This window comes from Nothobranchius furzeri, chromosome 5, assembly GCF_043380555.1.
Source record: "Nothobranchius furzeri strain GRZ-AD chromosome 5, NfurGRZ-RIMD1, whole genome shotgun sequence".
NCBI lineage: Eukaryota > Metazoa > Chordata > Actinopteri > Cyprinodontiformes > Nothobranchiidae > Nothobranchius > Nothobranchius furzeri.
In genome coordinates this window covers 68586104-68613767 of record NC_091745.1, presented here as the reverse complement: position 1 = coordinate 68613767, position 27664 = coordinate 68586104, and the positions used below count along the sequence as shown (strand labels likewise).

The 27664-nt window shown below is 40.6% G+C and overlaps 3 protein-coding genes across 3 annotated transcripts; 2 read left to right on the top strand and 1 right to left on the bottom strand.

The window, feature by feature from the left end:
• Nucleotides 1-23: 23 nt before the first annotated feature.
• vsig10l (V-set and immunoglobulin domain containing 10 like) lies at nt 24-9829 on the top strand. Its single transcript, XM_054740979.2, has 12 exons — nt 24-244; nt 535-864; nt 2431-2703; nt 2803-3069; nt 3790-4032; nt 4120-4401; nt 5676-5768; nt 6131-6349; nt 6421-6543; nt 8286-8326; nt 8483-8569; nt 8642-9829. The coding sequence occupies exons 1-12, from the start codon at nt 169-171 to the stop codon at nt 8714-8716; spliced, it is 2109 nt and encodes a 702-aa protein (XP_054596954.2). The 5' UTR covers nt 24-168; the 3' UTR covers nt 8717-9829.
• A 2914-nt stretch (nt 9830-12743) lies between these two features.
• lim2.5 (lens intrinsic membrane protein 2.5) lies at nt 12744-19178 on the top strand. Its single transcript, XM_015950015.3, has 5 exons — nt 12744-12898; nt 14229-14441; nt 18384-18533; nt 18743-18877; nt 19012-19178. The coding sequence occupies exons 2-5, from the start codon at nt 14264-14266 to the stop codon at nt 19071-19073; spliced, it is 525 nt and encodes a 174-aa protein (XP_015805501.1). The 5' UTR covers nt 12744-12898; nt 14229-14263; the 3' UTR covers nt 19074-19178.
• Nucleotides 16373-23691, bottom strand: si:ch211-231m23.4 (free fatty acid receptor 2). The gene is made up of 2 exons (XM_054740978.2): nt 23406-23691; nt 16373-20292 (listed from the first exon to the last, which is right to left on the bottom strand). The coding sequence occupies exon 2, from the start codon at nt 20283-20285 to the stop codon at nt 19374-19376; it is 912 nt and encodes a 303-aa protein (XP_054596953.1). The 5' UTR covers nt 20286-20292; nt 23406-23691; the 3' UTR covers nt 16373-19373.
• Nucleotides 23692-27664: the final 3973 nt, after the last annotated feature.

Here is a 27664-nt window from a genome sequence, read left to right as displayed (position 1 = left end):
GACTCAGCAGGTGAGCACCTCGCAACGCGTGCCCTCGCGCGCACAGGAATACTCTGAAGACTCCAAGGACGTTTCCACGTCCCGTTTAGCTTTTATAAACGTGTAGTTGAACAGTTATTACATTTTTTTAATGAAATCCGGGTTTTTTGCCCCTTCTGTTTAACTGAGATGAAGAAGCTGGACGTATTTCAAACTTTACTGAACGAAGTTTTCGTGACGTTTTTAATTATCTTCACGTTTCAAGGTGAGTTTAAAAGTAGCTTTACCCTCAAAAAGCCTGTTAATACTTTGTTTTTAGCTTTTAGACACATTTAAGTGGTGTTAGTTGTGGCTATTTTCAACCATGTACTTTAAGTTTACATCAAAAGTCTACTTTTATTTATGAAGCAGAAGCACGTTAAAAGTGACTATGATTAAAACAAAAACCCAACCAAAAGACCTAAATATACAATAAAAGAGAAATGCAGCCTTGTGTTTTCTGTTCATCTAAGAAAAGCTACTTTAATTGTGAAAATATAATTGATATTTCTTCAGGCTCTAACTGTCAGCTTGTGCTCCAACCTGCTGGTCCAACTCAAGTGAATGCATTAGTTGGTACCAACGTGACTCTGGCTGTGTCCTTCAGTGGTGCTCCAAACCCATTGGTTAGCTGGTCCAGATCTAATATAACTGTTGGCACGTGGACCATAAACTCCAATTCCTCACCAGACATCGCTCCAAACAGCAGGGATGTGCTCCGGATCGAAAACAATGGATCTCTTACTTTTCTACATGTTCCGCTTGGATATACTGGGAACTACACCATAGAGCTGGCCAAGTCTGGATTAGAAAAAGTCTCCAGAACTTTCACTCTAAGGATATTTGGTGAGTATTTTAGTTTATTTAGAAAATGCCTGAATAATAATTTGTTTGGTTGTTTATTTTTTGACTTTTGTAAACTTGTGTGTTCCCAAAGTAAATGTCTGTTTCCAAAAGCTCCAGAGTGTACTGAGTAAACTTTGACACACTTGAAAATGTGTTTATCTGCGTAATTTAAGTCAAGCATCACATGTGCTTTTGCAGGTTGTTTTAAAAATTCATAGAATGTGTAAAATGTTTAGGAATTTGTCAAATATTGATTTAAGCAGGAGCTACAGAAGATTTCAGTCATGTTACTGATTTCCTTGGATCCCCCCCCCCCCCCCCCCCACCCTAGGCTAGTAGGACCGCCTTTGAACTCAGCATTGTGGTGAAAGAAGGCTGAAAAATGTCCTGCTGAAACCATCTGGCTGGTTTCATAGTTGATCACATTTTAAAGCTGTTATAGCGAATCTGCAAAGAAGCTAGCTGCAGTTTTGAATGCAAACACGGTCACGTAACACCCCTCCCCTCGGGTATCTTCCCTGAGACGCCGGTGTCGGTACCGGATCGGCTCGGGGGGCCTGTGCCTCCTGATGGTGTGACACTAGATGATTGGCTGGTTGTACGAATAGCAGAAGTTCTGTCACTACATTCATAAAAGTTACGTTGGCACATTAACAATGAAGAATCTGATTGGTCCGGACAAACTCGCGATTGCAGTTCTTCGCTTCTTTGTAGGAAACAAATTTTACAAAGAAATCCATCGTTTCCATTGATGGTGTGTTTAAATCGTAATGGCATTCCTTGAGTATAATGTTGAGCGTTTCAACTTTACAGTTAGAGTTAATTGCCTTTGAATATCATTTGTATCAATAATAATATAAACTTTTCGATATAAATATTATAACTTATATTTGATCCGCTAAATAATCAAAGAGAGAACACCATAAATAAAAAGTATCTATATACTCAAATTCATTCAGTCCCGTGGGCAAAATATTTTTGGGTGGAATACATGTTTATATCGCCGCAGCACAGAGACCGAGCCCATACCCCTATTATACTACCATCGCCTGATCTTTTGTAAAAATGGCGCAATTGTGCCACAATACCGCCATGGTCTGACCACTTATAAACGACCTAAGGCTCCCTGATGCCGCCACAATGTTGCAGCAATTTTTGTAAAAACGGCTTGATATTATTGAGCCGAGAACCTCTCACACCGGTGGTGTTCTGTTGCTAAATATGCAAGTGTGTAATGAAGGGGAGACTCAGAAGTGCGGCGGTTCGGCGAGACCGACAACTGGATGGTCCAGTCGTTTGTTTTGGTTCGAAACGTGTCATTGGCGGAGGTTTTTAGATAAATGCGATAGGAATAATTTTTACCACAATGTATTTAAAGCTATACTGTGTTAGAACGTTGTTAAGAAGCATTAAAACATGTTTTAAGCCTATTTGTTTTCCACATTTGGCATTGCAGCTTTAATAATGCAGCCTTGCAACACTAACCAAGCATAACATTTTATTAAAAGGATGAATGAGCTCACCGTTTCAGTCACTTGTTCTTTCTCTTTAATATTTGTTTTGCAGAAAACTTCCAGAGCGTGAGTCTGAACACTCAGTCGGATTTTGCCAAAGAGGGGGCTGAAAGTTTCACGTTAAAATACAGCATGCTTCATGGAGTTGTGGAGCAACAGATGTGGCAGTTTAATGGCAAAGAGCTGAAAAACAGCTCACACTATCTGATAGAGGGAAGAAGCCTCGTGATTCTACGACCCAACCGAAGTGACGCAGGACTGTACTCGCTTTTACTGACCAACCCCTTCAGCAGTGCGGCGGCTCGTAAGACTATAACTATTCTCTGTAAGATAAATCTTCTTTTAGCCCTAAATGTCTTTATTTGTGTCCCTTTATTTGTGTTTTAGTAACCTTCTTTTCTTAACCTATCATGATGTGTTATAGATGGACCTGATGCGCCTGTGGTTGGGGTTCAGCCAGCTCAGCTTCTCTATAAAGCCGGAGACTCCTTAAGCCTGTCCTGTCAGGCTGAGGGGTTCCCATCTCCAATTACCGAGTGGACGTTTGATGGTCAGATCCTTCCTAATTCTAACAATGGAGTCCTAAATCTAACAAATGTGCAGACCAGCCAGGGGGGTGTTTACACTTGCACTCTGCTGAACACGCTGACTGCAGAAAAGCGTGAAAAGAGTCTGACTTTAAAGATTTTTGGTACGTGATTGGATTCACTTGCTTGTTTTAGTTTGATTTCTTAACAAAAGGGATGCTGTTTTGTTTTTTAAATAAAATAGAAATTTTTAGATAAATGCAAAGTTTTATGATTCTATTCATACTGGACTAAATACAGTATTTGAATGTGCACTAAGGCTGTAGCCTGGCAAACCATTATTTATATGTACATATATAGTCTGGCCATGAACAAATACATTATTTGTTTAAATAAAGGACTTAAGTACTTCTATTTGCTCATGTCTGAAAGAAAAGCAAAAATCTAAATCGCTCAAAGTTGATGCTGAAGGCATTTCAAACAAGCATTGTTCCTGAGCTGATGCCATCTTTGTTGATGCCCGCCCACCAAACATAGAGCGCTGTGATTGGTAAGACACGAACGGATCAGGCCAATGGTAGACCTTATGAGGGCTACAATGGAGCATGGCTGCAGATTGATCTGCAAAATGATTTTTGTTACTGCAACGATTGATCTATATTTCTAAGCTTCTAGGGCTGGTCCATACATAAAAAATCTCTTGTCCAAGACTTTTTGGTTCTGTTTCACCTCCACATGCTGCTAGGTTTGTGCCTTCATCCAGGTTTTGAGGTGATGGACATGAAATAAACATTTTGTCTCATTTCACAGCCCTAACATGCACACAAATCTAAATGCATTGGTTGTAAAATTTCTAAGACCAAATATAAATTTTATGGATACAGAAAAGCCAGGGGGCTCCCCAATGTGTTCCGTGGTGTCTGTGAATGACGTCAGCCTGCAGTATCAGTGCCGCTGGCCTGGAGGAACCCCACAGGCACAGCTGTCCTTCCCAGGTCTAAGCAACAACAGCAATGGAGCAGAAAACTTCAGCCTGACTGTCACCGCTTCAGCTGACCTTAATAAGAAAACTGTCATTTGCATAGCAGACCATCCACTGGAACAAAACAAGTGCAATGTATCTGCAAGTAAATCTATTTTTCTTCTTATCTTTATGCTGTTGATAACAAAAAAAATCTAAGTCTTCATTAAACGAATGTGCTTTTACTCGGCAGGTGCTCCAATGAAGTTCCTTCCCATCGTAGAAACTTCTATTGATCTCTCTGGTAAAATTGTGGTTTCCATCAGCTGCCTCAGTGGTGCGTCCCCTCAGGCTGCGGTGTCATGGTCCAGAGGCAATGAAACTGTGACCAACGGAACGACACAACTGATCAGCAGCAGCACCGAGCAGCTGAGAATTTACAGTTACAACGTGAGCAGTTTCCTCGTCATGCCAAACTACACCTGCGTGTGTTACAACCTACTGGGAAGCCAGACTGGAAAGATTCAATTACAAGGTGGCAGTAGCTGTTTTTGTTCTAAAGAAGCAATATTTAAGATTTCTACTGTGAAATAATCACAAAACAGTCCAATGTCCCAGTCACGTTGGAAGGAAGGTTACATAGAAACAGATTTCATTTTCAGCCAACAGGGAGGTTGTCCGTTTCTCTTCTTTCAAAAAGACATCAGAGAGACAGTCTTTGTTTACAATCTGAGTTTGTCGAGTCTGCGCCAAGCTAACGTTAGCTGGCAAAAACATCTAGAGTTGCTTAAAGAACCAAAGCCAGTAAATGGGAGTGACCCAGAAGTTACTTCTTGTACCCCCAAGAAGCAATGGCATCTTTTTGTTTAACTTTAAACAGGTGAAGAAGACTAGAGGCTAACGTTGAGCTAGCAATGCTAACAGTGAATTAGAAGCAAATAGTCAACTTGATATTACAGTGAAATGTGAGGGTGACATTTTACGTCCTTTAATGAGTCATTCAGAATTATAACTAACAGCAAGATGGCTAACAACCACACTTACTCCAATACCGGAGAAATGTTACTGTAATAAGTGTAGTACGTGCTCCCTACTGTAAAACACCCAAAAGTCCCAACACCAGATATGACGATGCATTTATCTACTCATCAACTTACTGTGTATGAGTTATTTTTGCTCGTCATCTAGAATCTTCAGGAGCTGATCCATAAACTGGCAACAGCTGTAAAACTCACAGCGGTGGAGAAAAATAACTTTTTGTTGAGAAAAATGGGCTGTTGCAACCAAAAATGACCACAAAATGTCATTCTTACTTCATTCTTACATAATGCACGTTTAAGTATTTGTATTTTACTTAAATACTTTAGTTTCATGATGTTTAGTCTGAAGCTATGTTGCTTTAATGCTTATTCTAATATCCCAATTGACTTTTAAATTCCTGATGTGTTTCATTTCTCTGTGACAAGCTGAATTACGTTTGTTTGTTTATGTTATGTTTTGTTTGTTACAAGGCTGGTTTTGTAGTTTATTTTTCTAATTTTAAAGCAGAAAGTATCATTGCAGATCTACTTGACCTGAAACATCATCTTTCTAACTGAATATATGATGCTCGACATTCATCGGGGCCTTTATGGTGCAGCGAATCATTTTTTCTTTAAACTGTGAGGATTCAGTTTCATTCAGTTCCTGGTTCAGAGCCACAATGGGCCCTCAGATAGAGCTAAGTAATACCTGGGGCTGCTGCTTCTTTTTAAACAAAGCTCCTCAGTATTTTCCTCCCCCTCACTTTCAGTCTCATTCCCTCCCCAGGGCCGTCGATCTCGGATTCCAGCTTGTTCCCGAACCAAAATGGAACCATCATCACTTTGACCTGGGAGGTCCCACCTACAGCTATTGTTACAGGTATAGCAGAAATCTACTTTAGGGAAGCAGTTCAGAACACTCCAGGATGTATTTCTCTTTTGGGAAAATACACAGACTCAACCATCTTCTTTTGATTTTGTACATCTAAAGAGAATTTCTCAGGAAAAGGTCTACTCGGTTTTGAAAACAGATTGTCTTCACAGAACATAGGGGTGTAAACACAGTGAAAACACTGGCTGAGCAGGGTTGTGTTGTGGGAAAACATTTTAAGGACGAACTTGCCATGGGAACAGTCTGCCATTTGGCTCTGTATAAATGTCTGCTCCCGGTGTTTGTGCGTTGATCATCAGCTCTGGTGTAACAATGTCCGTGTGTGTGCTTTTATTACTATTTTATCTAAGGGTTCGGCATCCAAATGAAAGGTCCAGCTCTTCACACCAAAAGTGGTATTGTCACCAAAGCCAGTTCTGATGGGTATGTCACCATTCAGTCGAAACTTGGATCTGCCAGGAGCGCCGACATCTTCCCTCTCAATCCCAAATCGACATATTGGTTTCGGATCATCCCCAAAGCTCGTCTCACTGATGGAGTGCCATCTAAGATCCACAGAGCTGGTCCAGGTATCATAAATGTTTAAGCTTGTTTGAACTGGTTTGAGATGAAACTAGATTATTGTGTGTTGTGATGCTAGGTGAAGGATTGAGTGGGTCTGCCATCGCTGGGATTGCTGCTGGAATCCCGTGCAGCATTCTGTTCCTGGCCCTGCTGTGTGTCACCATTTATCTCATCCTCTACTGCAGCAACAAGAAGAAAAGTAGGTGAAATAAGACCCACTTGCAACGCTTCTTCAGCATAGGTCTCCCTCAGCAAATGAGGCAGTGTGTAGTTTCCTGGTGCTAGGGTGCAGTACATGCATACATTTGAGGTTGTTTTACACCATGTTAAAAACATTGCAGTAAATGTTGTTACCTGTGGAGCAGAAAGCATGTGACCTCGGGGTGGCTCGGCCAAAAATATATTGCATCTCTTTTTCGATTCTGTTCTTTCACTTATGTTTTGGAAAGAGTTTAGAAGTTTTGTCATTAAATTTGTGTTTCTAACTGCCTAAATGTTTTTGAACATTGTAACGTAACTTCTGTAAGTCGTAGGTCTAGCTAGTCATCTAGCATGACGTCATCAACAGGCGCAGGACCCCTAGCTGGCCAGAAGGAAATATGGTGTCCCCCAAAGACGCTAGACCCGCACCCTATGTACTTTAGGCCCGACTTTTATGGTATTATGTTTCAAATCCGCTAATATGTTTTAACAATTGGACATCATTTTGTTCATTTTGAACAAAGTTTTGATGAGTATTTCCAGAGTTTAATAGTAAAAACTACACATTGTCTCTTTAAATTGTTAGCTGGTAGAAAAGCCATTTCCATTCAACTCCCAGGATACATTCATCACCTTAGATCAGGGGTGTCAAAAATGCGGCCCGCGGGCCGAATCCGGCCCGCAAGCGGGTTAAATCCAGCCCGCGAGATGGTTGTGTAAACTTTATTTTCATACATTACAATGTAGAGTGAAAATAAACGTATATTTGTGAGCAAGTTTTCTCTGTAATGAGTATAAATAAAACAAAGCTGCGCTCAAGGCTCACACAAGAACTTGAATCACATCCTGAATTTGGCTGCCACTCAGGATGTGACTCCTGATAGTGATGTGCTGGTGAAAGCTAAAAGATGTAAAGTAAAATGAGTCAAATATACTTTAAGTGCTGCATGAAACTGATCTTGCCATGTGATCTGTAAGCTCTGAATCACTAAGGAATGTTTTTTATTTGTAGATTTAATTTTAATTTTTATTTTTTTCCAAATTTTCAAATACACTTCAGGTGTTGTACTTGTACTATTTTGGATACACTGTCCCCAGACTCCAGCCTTGTTTTATATTATTGTATTAAAACAAAGAAAACAATATGAAGTATTTTTTTAATTTACTGGTCCGGCCCACTTGGGACTAGATTTCCCTCAGTGTGGCCCCTGAGCTAAAATGAGTTTGACACCCCTGCCTTAGATATTCAATATGGTCAGGCTGGGATGTAAAATTCTGGTCTGGTGCACGCCAGGCTGCAGCGAGTACACTGCCATGTCTGAAATGACATTTTCTTTCTGTTCTCTGCTACGAACTCTCTCCCCCTGAGCCTGAGATCAGTGGTCTCCTTCAAAAAGCAGCTGAAGACTCACTTGTTCAAGCTGGCATTTGTATGACCTTCTTCACCACTCTCTCTTTATTCTGCTCTCCCCACCTATTCCACCTTCCTCAGGATCCACTGATTTCCCTCTTTCCTATTCACTCTCTCTCTTTCTTAACATTTTTTCTTTTAAATCCCAATAACTTATTCTTGCTCATTTTGAATATATTTTTAAACATTTTCTAAATGCTTTTTTATATTTTTACAATTTTTTATATTTTTTGTTTTTGTTTTTGTGAAGCGCCTCGTGATTTTTATCTTAAGAGGCGCTATAGAAATGATATTTTCTTCTTCTTCTTCTACATATTTTCTCCATGTAGATCAACAACCAACATATCCAGTCTCCAGAGCAGTGGCAAAGGTTAGAAGAGACGTTTTGATCAACATAAGTATTTAATAGCTTTAGCCTAAATGCATTTGTCATCCAGTGTTGTGAAATACCACATCAAATAACAAATAATACTGTATTTGTATACAGCACAGTTAAGTTTTAGCTAAATCTGGTTTGTCACCACAGACAAAAAACAGCCAGACAACTACATCTCCTCATAAACTTCTGACTGGAGGACTGGCGTCTCCCCCTGACTACAACCGGCTGCATAAGGTATTTTACTGAATAATCAAGTAAATACAAATCAAATCATGCAGAATTATTTCTTTTATGTTTTTCCCTCAGAACCCCTCTGAACGAACTGTGCCTCTGCCCACATTTGTCCCCCCACCACCAGTCAGAGTTGCAACAACAGTCTGAGATTTTTGCAAGATGAATATATTTTTTACAGTAATTACTTTATTTAACTTAAATACTTTTGTATTTATAATCAACCACTTGTTTGTGTTGTGGAGGCAGCAGCCCCAGCAGTGAAGCTGTGAAATATGAGATTTACTCCAACATGTCTAGGGTCAACCAGGGACCTCCTGCTGGTAGGACATGCCTGAAAGACTTCAGCTTTCTCCTCTCGACCTGGAGGAGCAACAGCAGCACTCTGAATCCCTCCTGGATATACGAGCTCTTCGCCTCATCTGTAAGACTGAGCTCAGCCACCCTGCAAAGGAAACTCATTTTGGCTGTTTGGATCCGTTATCTTGTTCTTTCAGTCATTCAAAGCTCTTGACCATAGCTGAGATTTGGAATGAAGATGAACAGATAAACCGAGAGCTTTGATTTCTTGCTTAGCTTCCCCTTTACCACAACAGATTGGTTTAGCATCCTCGTCACTGCAGATGCTTTCCAAAATTGCCCATCTCCAGCTCCAGACCTTAAAATCCACTGGAGCTGGGAGCTTTACCCTGACCCTCATGGATTGGTGGTCCACGCCTTTACTTTCGAGGACCACAACCTCTGATTTGGAGGCGATCTTCACCTCAGCAACTTTGCACTTGCAAACGTCCCAAGCAAGAGCTGAAGGTCTTAGTTTGATGAAGCTAAAAGGAATGCATCATCCGCAAAAGCAAATTAGAATCTTTTGACTTTTTCACATTTCTTATATCTGTAAAAATGTATATTTGTGTAATTTTAAATATTATAAATATACTATAAAGTGTGGATGATTTATAAAGATTTTTTATTTACCTCAATCTGTCATTACTGTTAAACAATAAATCAATAGACTAAAAATAAAAATAAATGTGTCCGATTCAAGCCTATTCAGGTCAATCATGACAAAGCACAATCCTAAAGGGTTACATGTCTGAACCGAACATCCATCCATTTTCAGCCGCTTATCTGGAGTCGGGCCATGGGGCCAGCAGCCTGAGCAGAGAGGCCCAGACTTCTCTCTCCCCTGCCACTTGGGCCAGCTCCTGTGGGGGAATCCTAAGGTGTTCCTTGGCCAGCTGAGAAACATAGTCCCTTCAGCGTGTCTTGGGTCTTCATTTAGGTCTCCTCCTGGTTGGAGGAGCCCGAAAAACCTCGCCAGGGAGGCGTCCAACAGGCATCCTAACCAGATGCACAAGCCACCTCAACTGGCTCCTGTTGATGTTGAGGAGCAGCAGATCTTCTGCGAGCCCCTCCCATATGACCGAGCTTCTCACCTTATTTCTTTTTTTGTTTTGTTTTTGGGATGCTTTTTAAATCTGACCAGACATCACAAAAATAAACAATAATGATGAACAAGAGTCTGCTTCTGGACCTACAGAAAGAGAAAATAAAATAAAATAAAAGGGACACACAATACACCAAGAACAAGCTATCACTCACCTTTTCTCACCCTATTTCTATGAAAGAGCCCAGGCACCCTACATGGAAAACTCATATTGGCTGCTTCTATTCACGATCTCATTCTTTTGGTCACCACACAAAGGTCGTGAACATAGGAAAGTAGCTCGACCGTTAAGTCGAGAGCTTTGCCTTCAGGCTCTGCTCTCTCTTCAGCATGACAGACAACACCCGCATCACTGCAGGCGCAGAACCAATCCACCAGTCGATCACCCACTCCATCTTTCCCTCACGAACAAGACCCTGATATACTTAAACTCCTCCACTTGGGCAGGACCGTTTCCCTGACCTGGAGAAGGCCTTAACCCTTTTCCAACTCAAGACCATTGTCTCGGATTTAGAGGAGCTGATTCTCATCCCAGCTGAACTGAACAAGTGTTTTTAAACTATTTTATTAATAAATATATCCGTACTACTTAGTAGAACCATTCCAGTTTCCCTGTGATTTCAGCAGATGAGTTCTGGATAATAATAGTAAAAAAATAAAAAAATTATATATATGGCATGATACTCTAACTTGTCAAAAGAATGTGTATATATTCAACTGTGTGTGGATGTATTACATGTTCAAAGAAAGGTTTAAAACTTAAAAGGATGAAGGTAATTCTTGCTGCGTGATTGGTCATTCTCTACATCTGTCCAGCAGATGGAGCTGGAGAGCAACAACAAGCCCCTGAATAGTAGCCTGGCAAGCCAGACTAAATAAATGTATTATTTAGTCTGGCCACGCTCCATTGACGGCTCTCGGTTGTGGGGCGGGTTCTACCGTTGTCTTTCAAATGATCTCCGCATGCTACTGGACAATGAATGTGACATACTCTTGTTTCACTCTGTTGCATCATCCCACCCACCAGGCATATAGAGTGCCCTGATTGGCCCACAAAGCGGATAACGCTCTGTGATTTGTTCACTAAGCAGATAGAGCACTAGGATTGGCCCACCATTATGGACCAATCACAGCTCTTTATGTGTTTGAAACCCCTCTAGAGAGCTGTGATTGGCTAGCCAGAGTCCTGGTAGGAGCTGCTGAGGTTCCAATGGAGCATGCCTAGACCAAACTTTGCAAAGCAAGAATTTGGTCTAGTTCACTAGGCTACCTGAATAGTTGAAAAGGTCAGTGTGGAGTTACTCAGTACATGTTTCTCTCTTTTCTTGAGCTGGTTTGACAAGATGTGCTCTAGTGACAGTAATTTAGTATAAAGTAACAAAAGGTACCTGAACGCATCTTACATAGGATTTTAAGTTCAAACAGGACCACTCAAGTTCATTTGAATATAACTTTAGTCACATTATAAAAAGTAATGTTACAAAGAAGACCATCATGCCAGACAGCGTAAAGTAGGATTTTGCAGGAAGTGATGTCAGAAACTAAAACAGTGAGGGGCTGATCTGAGTCAGTCCAGATTTAGAAGAACAGACTTGACCTCAGTTTCTTTACAGATGAGCAAAAATTAAGATTCGTCTGAGCCTCCATGAAAAACACTGTAGTGACTTGCTGCAGGTTTCCACGTGATCACATCCGTTAATGCTAACAAAATGATAAAAACAAAGCTAGCGTTGAACCTTTGTGTCATCAAGTTACATGATGTTAATCAACCCTTTTAGAGAACTTTGCAAGAACTCCTCTACAGTTAGCATAAATGGTTTCTCTGATTAGATAAAGGTCGAATGATTCCTTGGTCAGTGGCAGGGTTGAAGTAGGCCATATTTCTATGACTGTGTTTATTTTATGCACATTTTAATGGTCAGATCACGAACCCTCTGTTGCATCACTGCTGATCTTTCAGAGAATGCCTACAAGCCATATAAAGACACCCAACCAGAGCCTGGTCTCGAGTTTAAAAAACAGTTCTCTGATGTTAGATTTTGGTTGAAACTGACAGTTAAATGTTTATTTTCTAATTCGATGAGCTGCATGAGAAAAAGAGGGAACTTTAAATACATGCTGAATGTTTCAGGTCACTGCATGTTACAGCCGTGATGCCAAATCCATGGTTCAACCATGATGGTTGCATTAGCAGCTGTCTCAGAATGGCTGTTCTGTTCAATTGGATTTGAATTTACAGTAACTAAAGTAACTAAAGTAAGTTAAACAAGCCACAGAAGAGCTCCTGAAGGTGAGTTGTTCCTACATCACCACATACCTCAGCATAGGTTCTGCATGCAGTGTGTAAATCCACCTAACATCATTTTGGTCATGCATCTGCTCCAAGCATGTCCCCCCCCCCCCCCCCTCACCACCACCACCATGACCACACCCCAGCATCACTGAAAGAAAGTGTGTGCTTCAGCATGTTCAATTGACCACCACAGTACTGCAAGCATTTGCACATCCACAGTTCCAGAACGTCTGGTACAACAACAGACGAGGACTGCGGTGCGGTGGCCTCGCATCCCGGACCCTAACCCCCTGTCCCGCGTTGCCGTTGCCCCTCCCCTTATCCTCTGACCCCCCTCCTAAATGCTCCCACTAGTTGAGTGTGAATGGGTCATGTGGCGTTCTGCCCACCAGCTCAAGTGCGTTTGTTCTGTGCCGATTGTTTTAAAGGATTCTGCCTCCATCAACAGAAAATTGGAGGGGATAACCTTTTGGAATTCAGCCTGAAGCCTCCTCTTTGACACTTTGCTCACTCCTGGCTTGCACTCTTTCTCACTCCTCTCCCCCCCGAGGAAGAGCTCCCACTTAAGAGGGTTTATTTATCCTGAGGAACTCAGGTAGGATGATGCTGAGTGTTTGTTTTATTTATTTATGTCTCAAATGCTGATTCCACCTGTTGGAAAAGGGAGAATAAAAGAGAATGTTAGCGCTTGCATGGTAACCAACATGCATGAGAGCCCTGAAGGCCAGTACTTATAACCACTCTGCTGCGTTTTTATGTTTTGTGTCATAAACCCAGATAAAACTTTCCATTTTTTTGTTTATTCTAGTAAAAGTTTGGAAAAATGCATGATCGTAAGATACAAGTCAGTGGCTCACACATCAATAACTATGCTGTTTACGTAAATTAAAAGTGGGTGGAAAATGTGTGTGTCAAAAACGTACTGAACCAATGCTTAAACTGTCAGTGTGTTTTATTTATTTATTTTTTTACCTCTTTTCCTTTCTGTGGGCTCAATATTCTTGGGTTATTTACAGATTTGTTTTTGTTTGTTGTGGTTGGTGTGTTAGGGACGGTCAGGGGCGCTCCCAGAAATGTTTGGTCAGAGTGGCCAGACGGGGCCAAAGAAAATTTTGGGGTGGTACACCAAATTGGTCCTTGTGGTAACTCTGGAAGAATTTAGCCTGAGGTGATGCATTGCATCCCTCCTTTAATCTTTTTAATTTAAAAAACTATATGTATCCAAAACACTTAACTCAAATTTGAGAAAGACAAACATTTCAGAAAAAATACATTTGAGATATTTGAATTGTAATTTCAAAATTTATTTTAGAATCTTACGTTTTACTTTAATTGACCTGTTGCTGTCTTCACAAAAAACTATGGAGAGTAGCAGAAACATATTAATATATATATATATATATATATATATATATATATATATATATATATATATATATATATATAAAGTTATTTTTAATTCTGATTATTTCTTTACTCATTAATTGTATGTTTTTATTCGGTTTTACATTTCTGTCTTAAATAAATAAGGGGAATTTGATTTATTTCTGCTAGTCATCCCTGGAGGGCCAGCAATTTTCTAGGGGTGGCCATTGCCATCCCTGGCCACCCCTTGGGAGATCCACTGGGGAGAATCCGCAGCTTTGTGTGGGATTTTGTTTTGACTATCTGATACCTGAAACAACATTAAGCTAGAAAACAAAAACCCCATAAATGCTCACATAATGGTTTATACTTCAAGAATAAAAACAGGAAGTCTACTAAATTATTACTTTCACATTAGCCAACATTAGAGGCTTTTACATTTCAGGAAATTATTTCTCTGTGTCAAGTTAATGATTAAATCTTAGCATAGAAAAACTGATGAAATACTAAGTAAAATTACTGACACCCACCTTGTTTTATTCATCTATCTTCTTGCCCAGTACAAAAAGCCTTAGCCAGCATCATCATCTCACTCATGATGTACAGCTTCATGGGAGGGGGCCTGTTTTGTGCCATCGTGGGGAACATCTTGCTTGTGGTCTCCACGGCTACAGACTACTGGATGCAGTATCGTCTGTCTGGCAGCTTTGCCCACCAAGGCCTGTGGAGGTACTGCATGTCTGGCAAATGCTACATGCAGACTGACAGCATTGGTAAGTAAAGAAATGCGATAAAAATTGAAATGCACATCAGACATTTAGATATTAAAGAGGTTCTGCACTGAAAAACCATCTTGTACTTATTATTCTTGAAAATTATCAGTTACTCTGACTTCAACGTGCAGGCTGAACATGAAAATAGTCTCCTACACCTATCTCCTGCATTAGCTTCTGATAGAAAATAGATGGTGAAATGCTAGAATGTGAAGTCTGACAGATCTACATCACACGTCACTTAACATTGCTGGGCTCACCGATCCTGACCCACAGCGGGGAAGGCTGTTGTTTTAGCGTCCAGGAATCAGCAGAGAACATCTTGGCTAGTAGAAGCTAACAGTTAGGATTAGCAACACCACCACACAGCAGAGCTCCTTCAGGCTTGTGTTATTTTCAGTGATGGGAATAACACCGTTTAAAATATCATTCATACTAAAACATTTTTTTAAATTACCGTCTTCTTTTATCATAACGTTGTTTCCGTTACTGATATGAAAATGCATGCGTCACTAATTCAGCAGCGTGGTGTGTTAAAGTTGTCATCAGCTGATTGGTAGCTACAGAGGCGGATGTTTTCATCCAGGCGCATCACAGCCCGTGAAGAATGAGGAAAACGTGATGAATAGTCTTCAGCTGCAGACCCGCAGATTCGCTGCTGCAGCCGTAAATATGCAGCCGTGCTCTTCTTGGTGAGACAGCGGGACGTCCCGAAGGTCTGCTCACCTGTTCATCGCACAGACGTCACAATCTTCTGCCTTCCTAGATCATCCAACTGTAACCTGTTTCTGATCCTTTCTTTAGTCCCGCTGTAACACTGGTTGCATCATTCTCAAACGTCATGGAGCTCAGGTGTTATTAGAACTACCTGTGTGTGTTTACCACCCAGCTTCAGCTCTTCTGTGCTTGGGTCTGACCCAAGTTAGTACATTTAAGTCCTCCATCAGATTTGTGCCTGTTTTAGTATAATTTTAAAGGATTTATTTATTTATTTAACCATTATTAGATTAGCAGCAACAGAAAAGCTACTACAACACACTTTTAATTAACTAGACTGAGAGACTATTTAAAGGCTCAGAAACCTTTATAGGTGTTTCTATTTGCTTTTGTAAATTTTAGCTGATTGGGGTCTTGCTAAATGCAGATTATTTATTCATTTGTTGTATTTTTGACTTGAATAAAATAAATATGGGCTGCGCAGTGGTTAGAGCTGTTGCCTTGCAGCAAGAAGGTCCCGGGTTCGCTTCCCAGCCTGGGATCTTTCTGCATGGAGTTTGCATGTTCTCCCTGTGCATGCGTGGGTTCTCTCCGGGTACTCCGGCTTCCTCCCACAGTCCCAAAACATGACTGTTAGGTTGAATGGTCTGTCTAAATTGTCCTTAGGTGTGAGTGTGTGTGTGCATGATTGTATGTCCTGTGTGTCTCTGTGTTGCCCTGCGATGGACTGGCTCTCTGTCCAGTGTGTATCCCGCATGATTGCCCATTGACCGCTGGAGATAGGCACACACACACACCCCCCTCCAACCCCACGTAGACAAGCGGGTTCAGACAATGGATGGATGAAATAAATATGAGGAAAAAAATCACACAGTGACATTTGAATAGTCTAGATCAGTGTAATGTTCCCGTTTGTAGTTCCTCCTGTTAAGTGCCCATTTATTTCAGTTTTATAAAAGAAAAGTTGTACGTACATTTTATTATGTTCCAGTTATTAGTCATTTATATTTCAGTACTGTAGTAATTTACAGTCAATTAAGTAAGTTTAATTAAGAGGGGAACCCATTTTTCATGCATTCTTTAATGAAAAAAGTAACAAAATAGTTTTTTTTTGTAATTAATTACTTTTTATAATCTTGTAACTCTGTAAGTAACTGAGTTACTTTTTTCACAAAGTAATCAATAACTTTAACTAATTAGTTTCAAAACGTATTCCCAACACTGGCTGTTTGTGGAGATATAACATCCATGTTTCAAAGCAAACAGAGTCAATAGCATTGCGTTGATGTTAGCCAATCAGAGGTGAGATGTCCAAATATCAGGAAAGAAGACTCCAAATCCTGTAGTCTGAAGCTACTTTATTCTCTGGCTAAATTCTCTGAGCTGAAACAGGCGCACCAGAGCTTTTATTCCCAGAGTACAACTTACAAGGCATTCCACTGCAAATGTATTTAAGTAAGATCTATTTAACCCTATGGAGGACACTCACTTATATACATCTGATGATGGCTGTTAAAAGACTTCTTTTTTTTTTTTTGTTTTATCTCAGTTTTTTTTATTTATAAACTTACTGAATTTTTTAGTGTAGTTTTATTTTGGATTTTTAAGTGAACTCGTTTTTGAACTTCAAGTTGCAACAAGGTCATTCATCAAGTGGTTTTCATTATTACATATCAAAATTCAGTGAATCAATACAGACGGTCTGATGTTGTGAATTTGGTGGGATAATTATTTGGAGTTCTCCACGTTTTTTCACACAAAACCTAAAGTAACTTTTGATATCTGTTGAAAATAAGCTCCTTCTTTGCATCATAATATGTCTTTAAAATTTAAAATGGACATCATATGTGAAATCCATGGTGCATATCAAACAGGATCAGAAAATAATTTTTATTGGCCCATGGCCTCCCATTCATTTTCTTTGGCATTAGGGGACCTGCGGACTGGAAGTAGATGGGCATGACTTAGGCTCCCTTTAGGGATGAAGATAAAGGTGGAAGAAGATATGAAGATAGATGGGTTGGGTGGGGGAGGGGTTCAGTAAAAGAAGTAGCACAAGAGGTACAAAATTCCACTTCTAGACCTGCAGAAAGAGCGAAAATGAGGAGAGATAAAACCATAACATATTTTGTGAAGTGCCTTGTGATGGCACTATATAAATAAACTGCACTGAATTCTATTGAACAGAACCAAGATACCACAGCGCCGAACAACATATGGATATGTAAGAATTATGTTACTGAAAGCATATGGTAATAATTCATTCATAGTGTATTTATTGCCAACCACAGCCCAGTCTGGAATTTTCCTTCTTTCAGGAATTATTGAGACTTTTTTTAGAAATTGGTATAAGTTTGTACTGTAATATAATGTAAGCAATACACAGTTTATTTTTGCTAAGCCTGCCCTATTGTCCCATAGAGCCTCATGCAATTTGAATTGAGCGCCACTCAGCATTGGCCAATAACATTAGAAATCCAATAACATATAGGTGTCAAACACAGAGCATGCACACCTTTTTTCTCCATACCTAGACCGATGCAGAGTTGGTGCAATTTCTTATAGACAAGAAACTCCAGGAAGACCACCACAGGAACAGCGGTGCCCTGTGGGAGGGCGTGTTGATTTACCAACCAGGAGAGGGCAGAGTGCATCTCGACTAGTAGAAGCTAACCATTAGCATTGCACAAAATGGCAGAACACTTTCAGGCTTGTGTTGTTTTGTGGAGATAACCATTTATGCCGCATTTTTATACAAGAAAGAAGAGCAAACAGAGGCGGTGGAAGAGTCGTTGCAGTTGGCCAATCAGAGGCAATATAGTTGCATATCATGAATATTAATGAACAAAACTCCAAATCCTGGCATTTTTTGTCCCCCTTTCCTGTGACTAATTATGCTTCCTGAAACTGGAGAGCAAGGACTCTTTTTCCTTCACAGAAATCAACTCAAAGCATTCATTCATTTTAGAGACCACAGCAGATCCTAATAACAAGTATATGTCCACTTTAAATACACTGCATTTTTCCACATGCAAGTACAACAGTTAAAGAAAACATGTGAGTCCCAGAACACACCAGAACGCCTTTCAAGTTTATGATTGAGTAAGAGGAAAAAATAAATGCAACGTTGTCTCTGGTAAAATATTGCATTTGGGAAATAAATTGCAAAATGAAATATTTCTTCTCTGTACATCACTTCAAAGTATTTTCTCTTGTCGTCCTCAGCCTACTGGAACGCCACTCGAGCCTTCATGATCTTGTCTGCCATGTCGTGCTTCGCTGGCATCATCGCAGGAATCCTCTCGTTTGCTCACTTCTCTGCTTTTGAGAGGTTCAACCGCTCGTTCGCTGCTGGGATCATGTTCTTTGTGTCAAGTGAGTCATGGGACATTGTTAACCATTAATGACGAGCTAATTTTCTCTCCACAAATAATATGATAGTGATCAAGTGATTTGACTATACTGCAAGGAAATGTAAACCTCTGTTGGACAAATAACACAGTTGCCAAAGCAACATCCAAATAACATCCTTTAATTCTAAGGAGAGGGTTTTTATGAGGTGTCACTCTCTGCCTCCACACTAGCACTCTTTGTTCTCCTTGCAATGGCCATTTACACCGGGGTGACGGTAAACTTCCTGGGCAAGCGCTTTGGTGACTGGCGTTTCTCTTGGTCCTACATACTAGGCTGGGTGGCACTGCTCATGAACTTCTTTGCAGGTTGGCTCATGCATTTTCATTTTAAATTTTTCTTAAAATGTTTATTTTCTTTTTGTGTTGTCGGTGCATTGTATAAAAGATAATAGTTGCATTTATTTGATGTTTTACAGCTTATTTTTGTTGTTTTTTCACAGGTATATTCTACATGTGTGCCTACAGAATGCAAGAGTGCAGGAGAGTAGCAGGCCCACGCTAAAGGAAGCATGAAAAACCACATTCAAACTGAAAACCATGTCATCCATTTAAATATACTCAACTTCCTGGAGACGAATAAAAAGTGGGAGTTTGCATGACCACCAAACTGTTTTGTGCTTTTATTAAAAAGCGGTATATCCATTTGTCTTAGAATGGATGGTAAATATAAAAAAAGCTGCAAAAAAGTGGAACAAAATTACCTTAAAGGTGTTCTAAACAACTGACGCATCTATTGCCACATTCTGACTGCGTGTCTTTTTACTGTTAAATCTTATGTTTACGTCATTGATGCGTTTCACTCTCAGCCAGAATTTGTGCTCTGCATTTGTAGCTGTGCAACGTTAAGACCATGTCTCCTGAAAATTGATTTTTTGCTGGTGCAATGAAAGATGGATGAGGAGAAATAGAAGATGATGGGATCAATGCAGGTGTTTAACGTGCTGAGAAGCAACGTATAGTACCTCCATTGAGGGCTCGTACCCTGGAAGTAGCCCATTACATGAGAGAAATTGTATGGCAGAACACAAATGTTGAACACAGCAAGAGTCCCCAAAGCCATCCCAATGTTCTTCTTCTTCTGCGCTCTGGATATCCTTGGACGACTGTACAGAATCAAAATTAAATGCAGGTAGCAGTACATAGAAATCAGAAGCGGCACAAGGCAGAGGACGAAGAAGACCTCCAAACGCACTGGGAGGAGAACCTCCAACTGCTTCTCTGTAAAGTCTTCATAGCACATGGTGGAATTGGAGCTGGAGAGGGATGGGTGGTGCTGGACGATGATCGTGATGCTGCAGTGTGCTGCTGAGATCAGCCAGATAACAGCACTGATAACAACGGGGTACACGGGGTTTTTCAGATGTTGATAGGCAATAGGGAAAACCACTCCGACGTAGCGGACAACGCTGATGGCCATCAGCAGCAAGGAGCTGGTGTAGATTGTGGAGAAGAAGGTGAAGGCGGTGATGGAGCATAAAAAGTTGGGTAGATTCCACTCCATGCCAGATGTCGCCTCGTGCATCTTGAGGGGAAGGATGATCAAGAAGAGCAGGTCGGACACCGTCAGGTTGAGAAGCAGGATGTCTGTTGGAAGTGGCTTGCAGTGGATCTTGACGCTGAAGGTATAAAGTGCCAGGAGATTGGCTGGGAAGCCAATCACGAAGGAAAGGATATACACCGAGAGAATAATCTCAGTTCTTATCATCAACTCCATTGTGGATCTAAAACACAAGACAACTTGTCATATTCTATTTTATAATAAAGACATAATCAACATACAGTTGGGTGTAATAACTATGCAGGTGAGGACATTTTGATTGGACCAAAACTCCCAAATGGCAAGCTACTGCCTTTTCACCCCACTGAGTCTCAGCTACCCCAAGTATGGTTCAATAGTTTACAAAAGAATGTTTCATAAACTGCTACAAAGCTTAGACAGAAGCTGTTTTAAGATACCAGCAATAGACTTTGGTGATGGCTGTACTTAGCCTAGCTTTTAGCTCAGGCGTGTTCAAAACTTTCAACACAAGGGACAAATTTTCAAATTATAAGAAACTGCGGGCCAAAATAATGTGAGGCCATAAGTATGTGGTCTCTTTAAGACAGCCAAAGTCATTTTGTTATGATGTCACCAGTATGCGCCACTATCCCCCGCTATTGCAAAACTTGGGAGAAGCGTGCTGCAGTTGGACACTTGGACTAAACTTTCTCTCCCTCACTCGAGTAATGTTACGGGTTGTATAAACACGGCTTGTTGCAGGTATGGCGAGATAGCAGCCGTTCAACCGGGCATTATGTGGTTGTTGAAGAGTGTGTGTTTATTAAAGGGCAGACTTTGTGGGCTTCCCCAGAACCTGAGTGGTTGTGAGTCATTCCCTGTCTGGTAAAGTGTTTCTGCCACTCCCACTCCTCCATCGAACGAAACCAAGACGTTACAGCGTGGTTGACTGAAAAAACTTTTTTTTAATATTATTGCCGATTCTGAGACTTTATGCAGGCTGAACATGAAAACAACATGAAAACAGTCTTCTACATTTACTCTACCTCCTGCATTAGCGTCTGATAGAAAATGGACGGTGGAATACTAGGATTTGAGAAGCCTGACAGATCTACGTCACTCTGTGAATTTGCGATCATGGCCTTGCCCATCTTGGCTTGCGCTCACCCACAGGAAGACTTTCTTCTATTGGTTTTTTTGTAGCAAGGAGAGAGAGCGGAGAAGGTCTTTGTGATGGTGACTTTGCAACATGGCTAACGCATTCTGTTAGCCAATCAGAATTGAGGTGTGAGGATATCAATAATAGGGAGCCTAACCCCGGTTTCACACTGCAAAAATCAGTGGCGAAGCGGCTCACTCACGAACTTCAAAGTGGTCCTTTTCACACCTGGAGAGTCTTGGCCGCGGCACGGCTTCCTCGCTGTACCCGCGAGATTCTAAAATCCCTCGAGACTTCCCACACTTTCTTCATCAAGAGATCACAACCCCGCGAGAAATCACACTGTTGCACTTCTCGAAAGAAACTGGTGGTAAACAAAGCTGTTCGGTCACACGTGCTGACTTAAGTAATATATAATATCGCAACGTTGCATTTTATTTTGAAAATAACCAGGGATTTTACACTGAAACCGTGTGGTTTCCTGTCTCACACTATGTGAACTGCGGAAATTGGCGTGTCCCAGAAGCGGCTCGCGGAAAAAATAGAGCTCGATCCTATCTTTAGCGGCATGCCGCTTCTGGGACGCGCCTGGAAATTGCTGCGTCGCGGCTGGTTTGAAACACTCCATTGACTATAATTGGATTCTATTTGAAGCGGTGCCGCTTCGCTGCCGCTCCGTTCCGCTGATGTTTGCAGTGTGAAACCGGGGTAAGTCTCCTCCCTTTCCGGTCGGCTCATGGATCCCCGGAAGAAAGAAAAAACAAATGCAAGTCAACGGGGCTAAAATAGCTATTTTCTAATCTGCTTTGCCTTAGGCCCTGGATCGCACATATGTTGTACTGCAATTTATCTGAAAACTAATGATGGGTGTTTCGACCACGCCTGTCACATACTTTTGGATTTACCCGCTTGTAAATGTTCGTAATTAGCATGACTACAACTTAGACATCGGCATGCAGCATGTATGACGTCACCTCTCCCCTAGCGTAGCTGCTACTTACCAAATGGCCAGATTTATGGTGTTTTTTGCCTCCTAAAGGAAGGATTTTAGGTTTGCTAAACTTACAGCCAATTTCCCTCTTTTTTTCTCCGTGTCTGGTTTGATGACGTCACTTTCGTGATGCATATTTATAGTCCCGGACTTCTTTTCACACAAAACCTAAAATAACAATTCCCTCGTTTGAAAATAAGCGCGTTCTTGGTATCAAAATGCGTCTTTAAAATTCACAGACATCATATGTGAAATCTATGGCACATACAAAGCAGAATTAGAAAATAGCGTTTTTAGCCCCGTTGACTTGCATTCATTTTTTTGTTCTTCTGGGGACCCGTGATGTGGAAGTAGATGGCTCCCTGTAATGAGTAATCCTGCTGTTTTCAGCCCATGTCTGGACCAACAAACCTTTGCATCTCAGAACAGAAGCGTCACAGCTTTTTAAAAAAAATGAATCTAAGGCATTGATTCACACTAGAGAACACTGCAAATGTATTGAATAAATGAGTAAACCTTTTCTTTAACCTCATAAAAATATGGTGAGTTGTTTCATTTTTATTGCTCAAACAGAGCACCATATTTGCAAAAGTTAAAGTCAAAAAAGTGATTATATTCATCAATAACCTGCTAGACAAATGAAATTATACTGCTCTAGATATTGGGCGACCCAAACAAACACTTAAATGGCTGCAAATGGCCCCTGGGCCGCACTTTGAACATGCCTGCTTTAGCTCTTCAGCCTTGGTGGAGGTAAACACTCTTTTTCTGATCTGATGTCATTCAGAAAGATATAAATAAATCTTTATTTTTAACTTTCTCAAAGAACTACTTTCTAAAATGCCCCTTTTAAGTCCCCGTCGTCATATTAGAGTCTCAACTAGATCCTAACATTTTAAAAGAAACAGGTTTTGTCTGCCACAGTCACTAATTAAAAATCCATTCAATTTAAATTAGCTCAAAACAACCGTTTTCAAAATGTATACCAAAGATCTAACAAATACCTCAAGTCACAGTCTCAAACTTTTCTTAATCATTTTTACTCAGAAGTGGATGAACTAATTACCGGATAACGTTTTATGGCTCCAGTCATGTGGTAGAGACAAAACTAAACAGCAGAAGTAGAATGCCGGTTAGCTTGAGCTCTGTAATGTTTGGTTTGATACGTAAAATGTAATTTACTCACCCGCTGCTGCAGGGACAGCTTGAAAATCCTCTGTGCCTTTTATCAGAGACGGCTGCTTTATGTGTCAAAAGTTCAAAGATGAGTTGATATAAAATGACACAAGCCGGAAGGAAAAGTCACAATCAGCCCAGTTGAGAAGTGTGTTTTTTTAATACTAAACAGAGCAACGAACAACCACCCACGGTGGTTAATATTAACTAAAATGCAAAACTAAAACGCATAATTCCTCCATGAGTTCTCTGCTGATGCAGAGATAATACAGAGTAAATATTACTATGTTTGGAAAAAGCTATTTAAGTGTCATTTATAATTTATGATTGGTTTGGAAAACCAGGACTGAGGAAGTGAGCGTGGTCAGGTGAAGTAAAGGTAAGAGAATTGGTGACTGAAGAAGGCTGAACACCCAAAATCGTTAATCATGTAAAGAAATAAGAAAAAATGTTTTTCATAAGTTTTTTATAGACTTCATTTAAGTGGCTCTTGTTTTATTGTAGCAACCGCTAACTCACCTACACAATAACACACAAGTTTAATCCTGTGTAAGGCTGTCAGATATTGTAAATTGCAGTTACACGTGGTGAACACTAGATGGAGGAAAAAACATAATCTGAACAGCACTTGTCTCTGTCTCCATACCCATTTTAATCCCAGTGTAATTAGATTCAGGTGTGATGGATTGAGACAGGGCAAACGGTTTTATTGACACGTGTCAGGTGAATGATGGAATCTATGGACATTGAAACTTTTGAATAATGGATATTGAAACTACATGGGACTCTTTTTGTGAAACAAGTAAATAAATTACAACAATTATTAGAAAGAAAAGACTGAAGAGCACTCATCTGACACGTGTCAAATTAATTGTCTGGTTCATCACCTGTGGTTGATGAGCTTCTACTGAAGAAACTTTGGCTCCACACAGGCTTCTTTAATTCTGTTCTATGTCTGCAATTAGTGTAGAATTATTGTCACAAATTATTTTGCCCTAATAGAACAATCTAGTCCACTTTATCTGTGCCTACACATGGCAACACCACTCAAACCACGTTAGGGCCCATTTTTTTCCAGGTGAAGAGCTAAAATTAATATCAGATTCTGCCAAAAATAGGGCTCTAAACAATTCCTATGTAAATATTCTGCATATTTATTGCAAATGTTCATTATTCTGCTGCTTTAGTGCTGCAACAATGTTTTATTAATAAGAAATAATTATACCTTTTGTAAAGCATCTGTAAGCTGCACAGATTATTGAGAAAGCGTTTCAGCTGTGAGATTAGACGTTAGGATCAATGAAAAAGAAAGTTGTCACAGACTCCATGGAATCGTTCAGAGAATCCACAAATAGAGGCTTTCAAACGGTTTTGTTACTGACAGATTTTTGTGAGTTTAGAAAAGAAGCAGATGAGACGGCGGGTCCGACAATTTTGTTTTTCGTCGGACAATATTAGAACATGTCAGTGATGTCTGAGGTGTTTTTATAAAAACTGTGTAATTAATACTCCTGTTATTGCTCCTGATGCTGCTGCTGCCCTGTCATGTGAAGTCAGCAGTTACCATCACTAGTTAAGGGACCTGCTTGCTTTTTTATTTTTCATTATTAATCGCCATTATTATTAAGTGACCTACTGCTGCTTTTGCAAGCAGGGCTCTTATTGTTATGCACCTAGGAAGTTTTCGACATTAATACTCTTTATTCTTCTTCTTCCGAGGACTTAGGCCTAGTCCACACGTAGCCGTTTTTTTTAAACGAATATCCGCCCCTCCAAAAACTTGCATCCAAACCACCTCGTTTTAAAAAAACTCTGTCCACACGTACCCAGATAAATACGTTGTTAAGGACATGCCAGACCTGTAGGCGGCAGTACTTCCCCCGTTCTTAACCTCGTCCTTCGTCTGTGGTCTTCCGCAAGGAGCAGTAATTCCGCTTGCAAAAACAAACAAGCAGAAAGCGCTTGGACAATTGATAAAGCGAGCGCAGCTCTGAGGGCATCCATGCTGTCGGCTAGTGTAAACACAGGTCGCACACGTGATGTCAGCATTTTTTTGTCGCGGAAAGTGACGTTGCGGACCTTAAAACTCCGGTTTTGTCCGTCCACACGCAGACACCCAAAACGGAGAAAACGCAGGTCTTCACTTTGGCCGGAGTTTTTAAAAAGATCCGTTTTCGTGTGAAAAAACTCAGTTTTCATGTGGATGACAGGCCAAAACGTAGAAAAATATCTACGTTTTGGCAGATCCCCGGCTACGTGTGGACAGGGCCTTAATGCAGCTTACACTGCAGCGTGCACCCCCACAAATTACACATGAAAATGAGCAGCTTGACTGCGGGAGGTGTGCTATTTCTGTTCCAAGTGATCTGATGTACCATGGCAAAATCATTAGCAAAAAACTTCTAAGAATTTCTCATTTTGGGGCAGATTGAGCTATCCTTTTAAACTTTGAGTGTGTGGCACTTTGCATTAGCAACAGCTTAATGGGCAGTCTTGGGCACCTCACATTAAAAAAGTTATTAGTTATAGTTACAAATGACTTTTTCCAAAAAGTGATTGAGCTAGTAACTCTGTTACCACATTGTAAAAGTAACTAGAAATTCCTGAAGAAATTTTAAGAAGTACCTGCCCACTGGCAGAGCAGCAGGTCCCTTAATTATGCACATTTAGAGTGGCACACACTGAAAATGAAAAAAAAAAGTGTTTTGTACCAGGTGGCAGGTCACTTTTTAAAATTTCTTCAGGAATTTAGAAAACGTAAACACAAACTTCTTAACAATATGGTGGGTTAAGTACAGCGTTCTTAAAGTAAGCAGGGACCTAACCAGAAACCAGAGAAGCATTAATTATAGAAAGCACGCTGGGACCGATGGACTGAAAAGCACTTTTAAACAAAGATGAGGGTAAGATGTCGAGGGGGCATGCAGAGGTCTTCATAGAGTTAACTAGTTTGGTTAACTCAGGCAAAGAAACAGGAGCAAAGCTATCTAGGATGATGGGCCTGGTTGGAGTCGGGAGAGACAGCGATAAGGCTGAAGGAGAGATGCTAGATCTAACCTTATTGACTTTGTCCACAAAGAAAGAAAGAGACCTGGTCTGTCTGCGTCTCCCTCATGTGTCTCCTTGTGTGCCCCCTCCAAGGATCCCCTTATGTGTCTCCTTGTGTTCCTCATGTGTCCCCTGGTCTGCAGCCCCTCCAGGTTATCCCTGCCAGGTCCTGTGCTCCCGTTGGTCTCCCCTAGTCACCCCTCTGCAGTTTTTCTATAAGGTTCAGCTTTTCATTTAATTAGTCTCTTTTAGTGTGTTTCTTTCCCCACTGTTTTTTTAGTTCTCCTTCCTCCTTAGAACATTTGTTATTTAGCTTGCTCTTGTCTTTAGGTTTTCTTTTTGCTCTTAGGTCATGCTAGTTTCCCCTCCTCTGCTCACTTTCCTCTCCCTGATCAGTTAATTGTTTTCACTAGGTTTCTCTCCCCTCACACCTGCAGCTCATCTCCCACTCATCCTGCCCCAGTGTATTTAACCCTGTCTGCGTCTCAGTGTGTTGTTGGGTCATTGTGTGTGTCAGTCGCGTCTCGTCCCCTCTCTTGATATTTGAATCTCTCTTGGTCTGTTTTTGTTCTTGGATTTCTCTAGGTTTTGTTATAAGGACTTTTTGGATTTTGGTTTTTGGTTCCCTGCCCTTTTTGATTTACCCTGTAATAAAGGATTTTTACGTTTAGTTCTACCAACCCTGTGTCATCTGGAATCTCTGCATCTTTAGGTCCTAACCTCCTCTTGGCTCACAACGTGACATGTATATATATATATATATATGTATATATATATATATATATATATATATATATATATATATATATATATCAGATTCTAACACCCTAAGCGTCAGAAACAAACGCTTGGTCAGCCACCCTCCACGTCAGACCCCAGACGCCAAAAGTGCCCTTTTTCGTTACTTATGTGCGAAAAGGGGTTTTTCCCTTTTGTAACTGCAGATCCCAATGCAGCGTTACACTGACGTGATCAGATATCCGCTGATGCGGCATCGAACCAGCTCATTTAACCGCACCTAAACCTTAAATGCGGCACAGAACCAGCTTGTTTAACCGCACCTAAACCTTAACGTTTCACTATTTATAACCTTCCCCTCTCCCTCATCCTAACCTTAACCCTCTTGCTACCAAAAACGTTACTCTCACTGTGATTAAGCGTTTGTTTCCCATGCATTCTGACTGTGACAGTCAGAGTCTGACTGTCAAGACCCTTTTACTA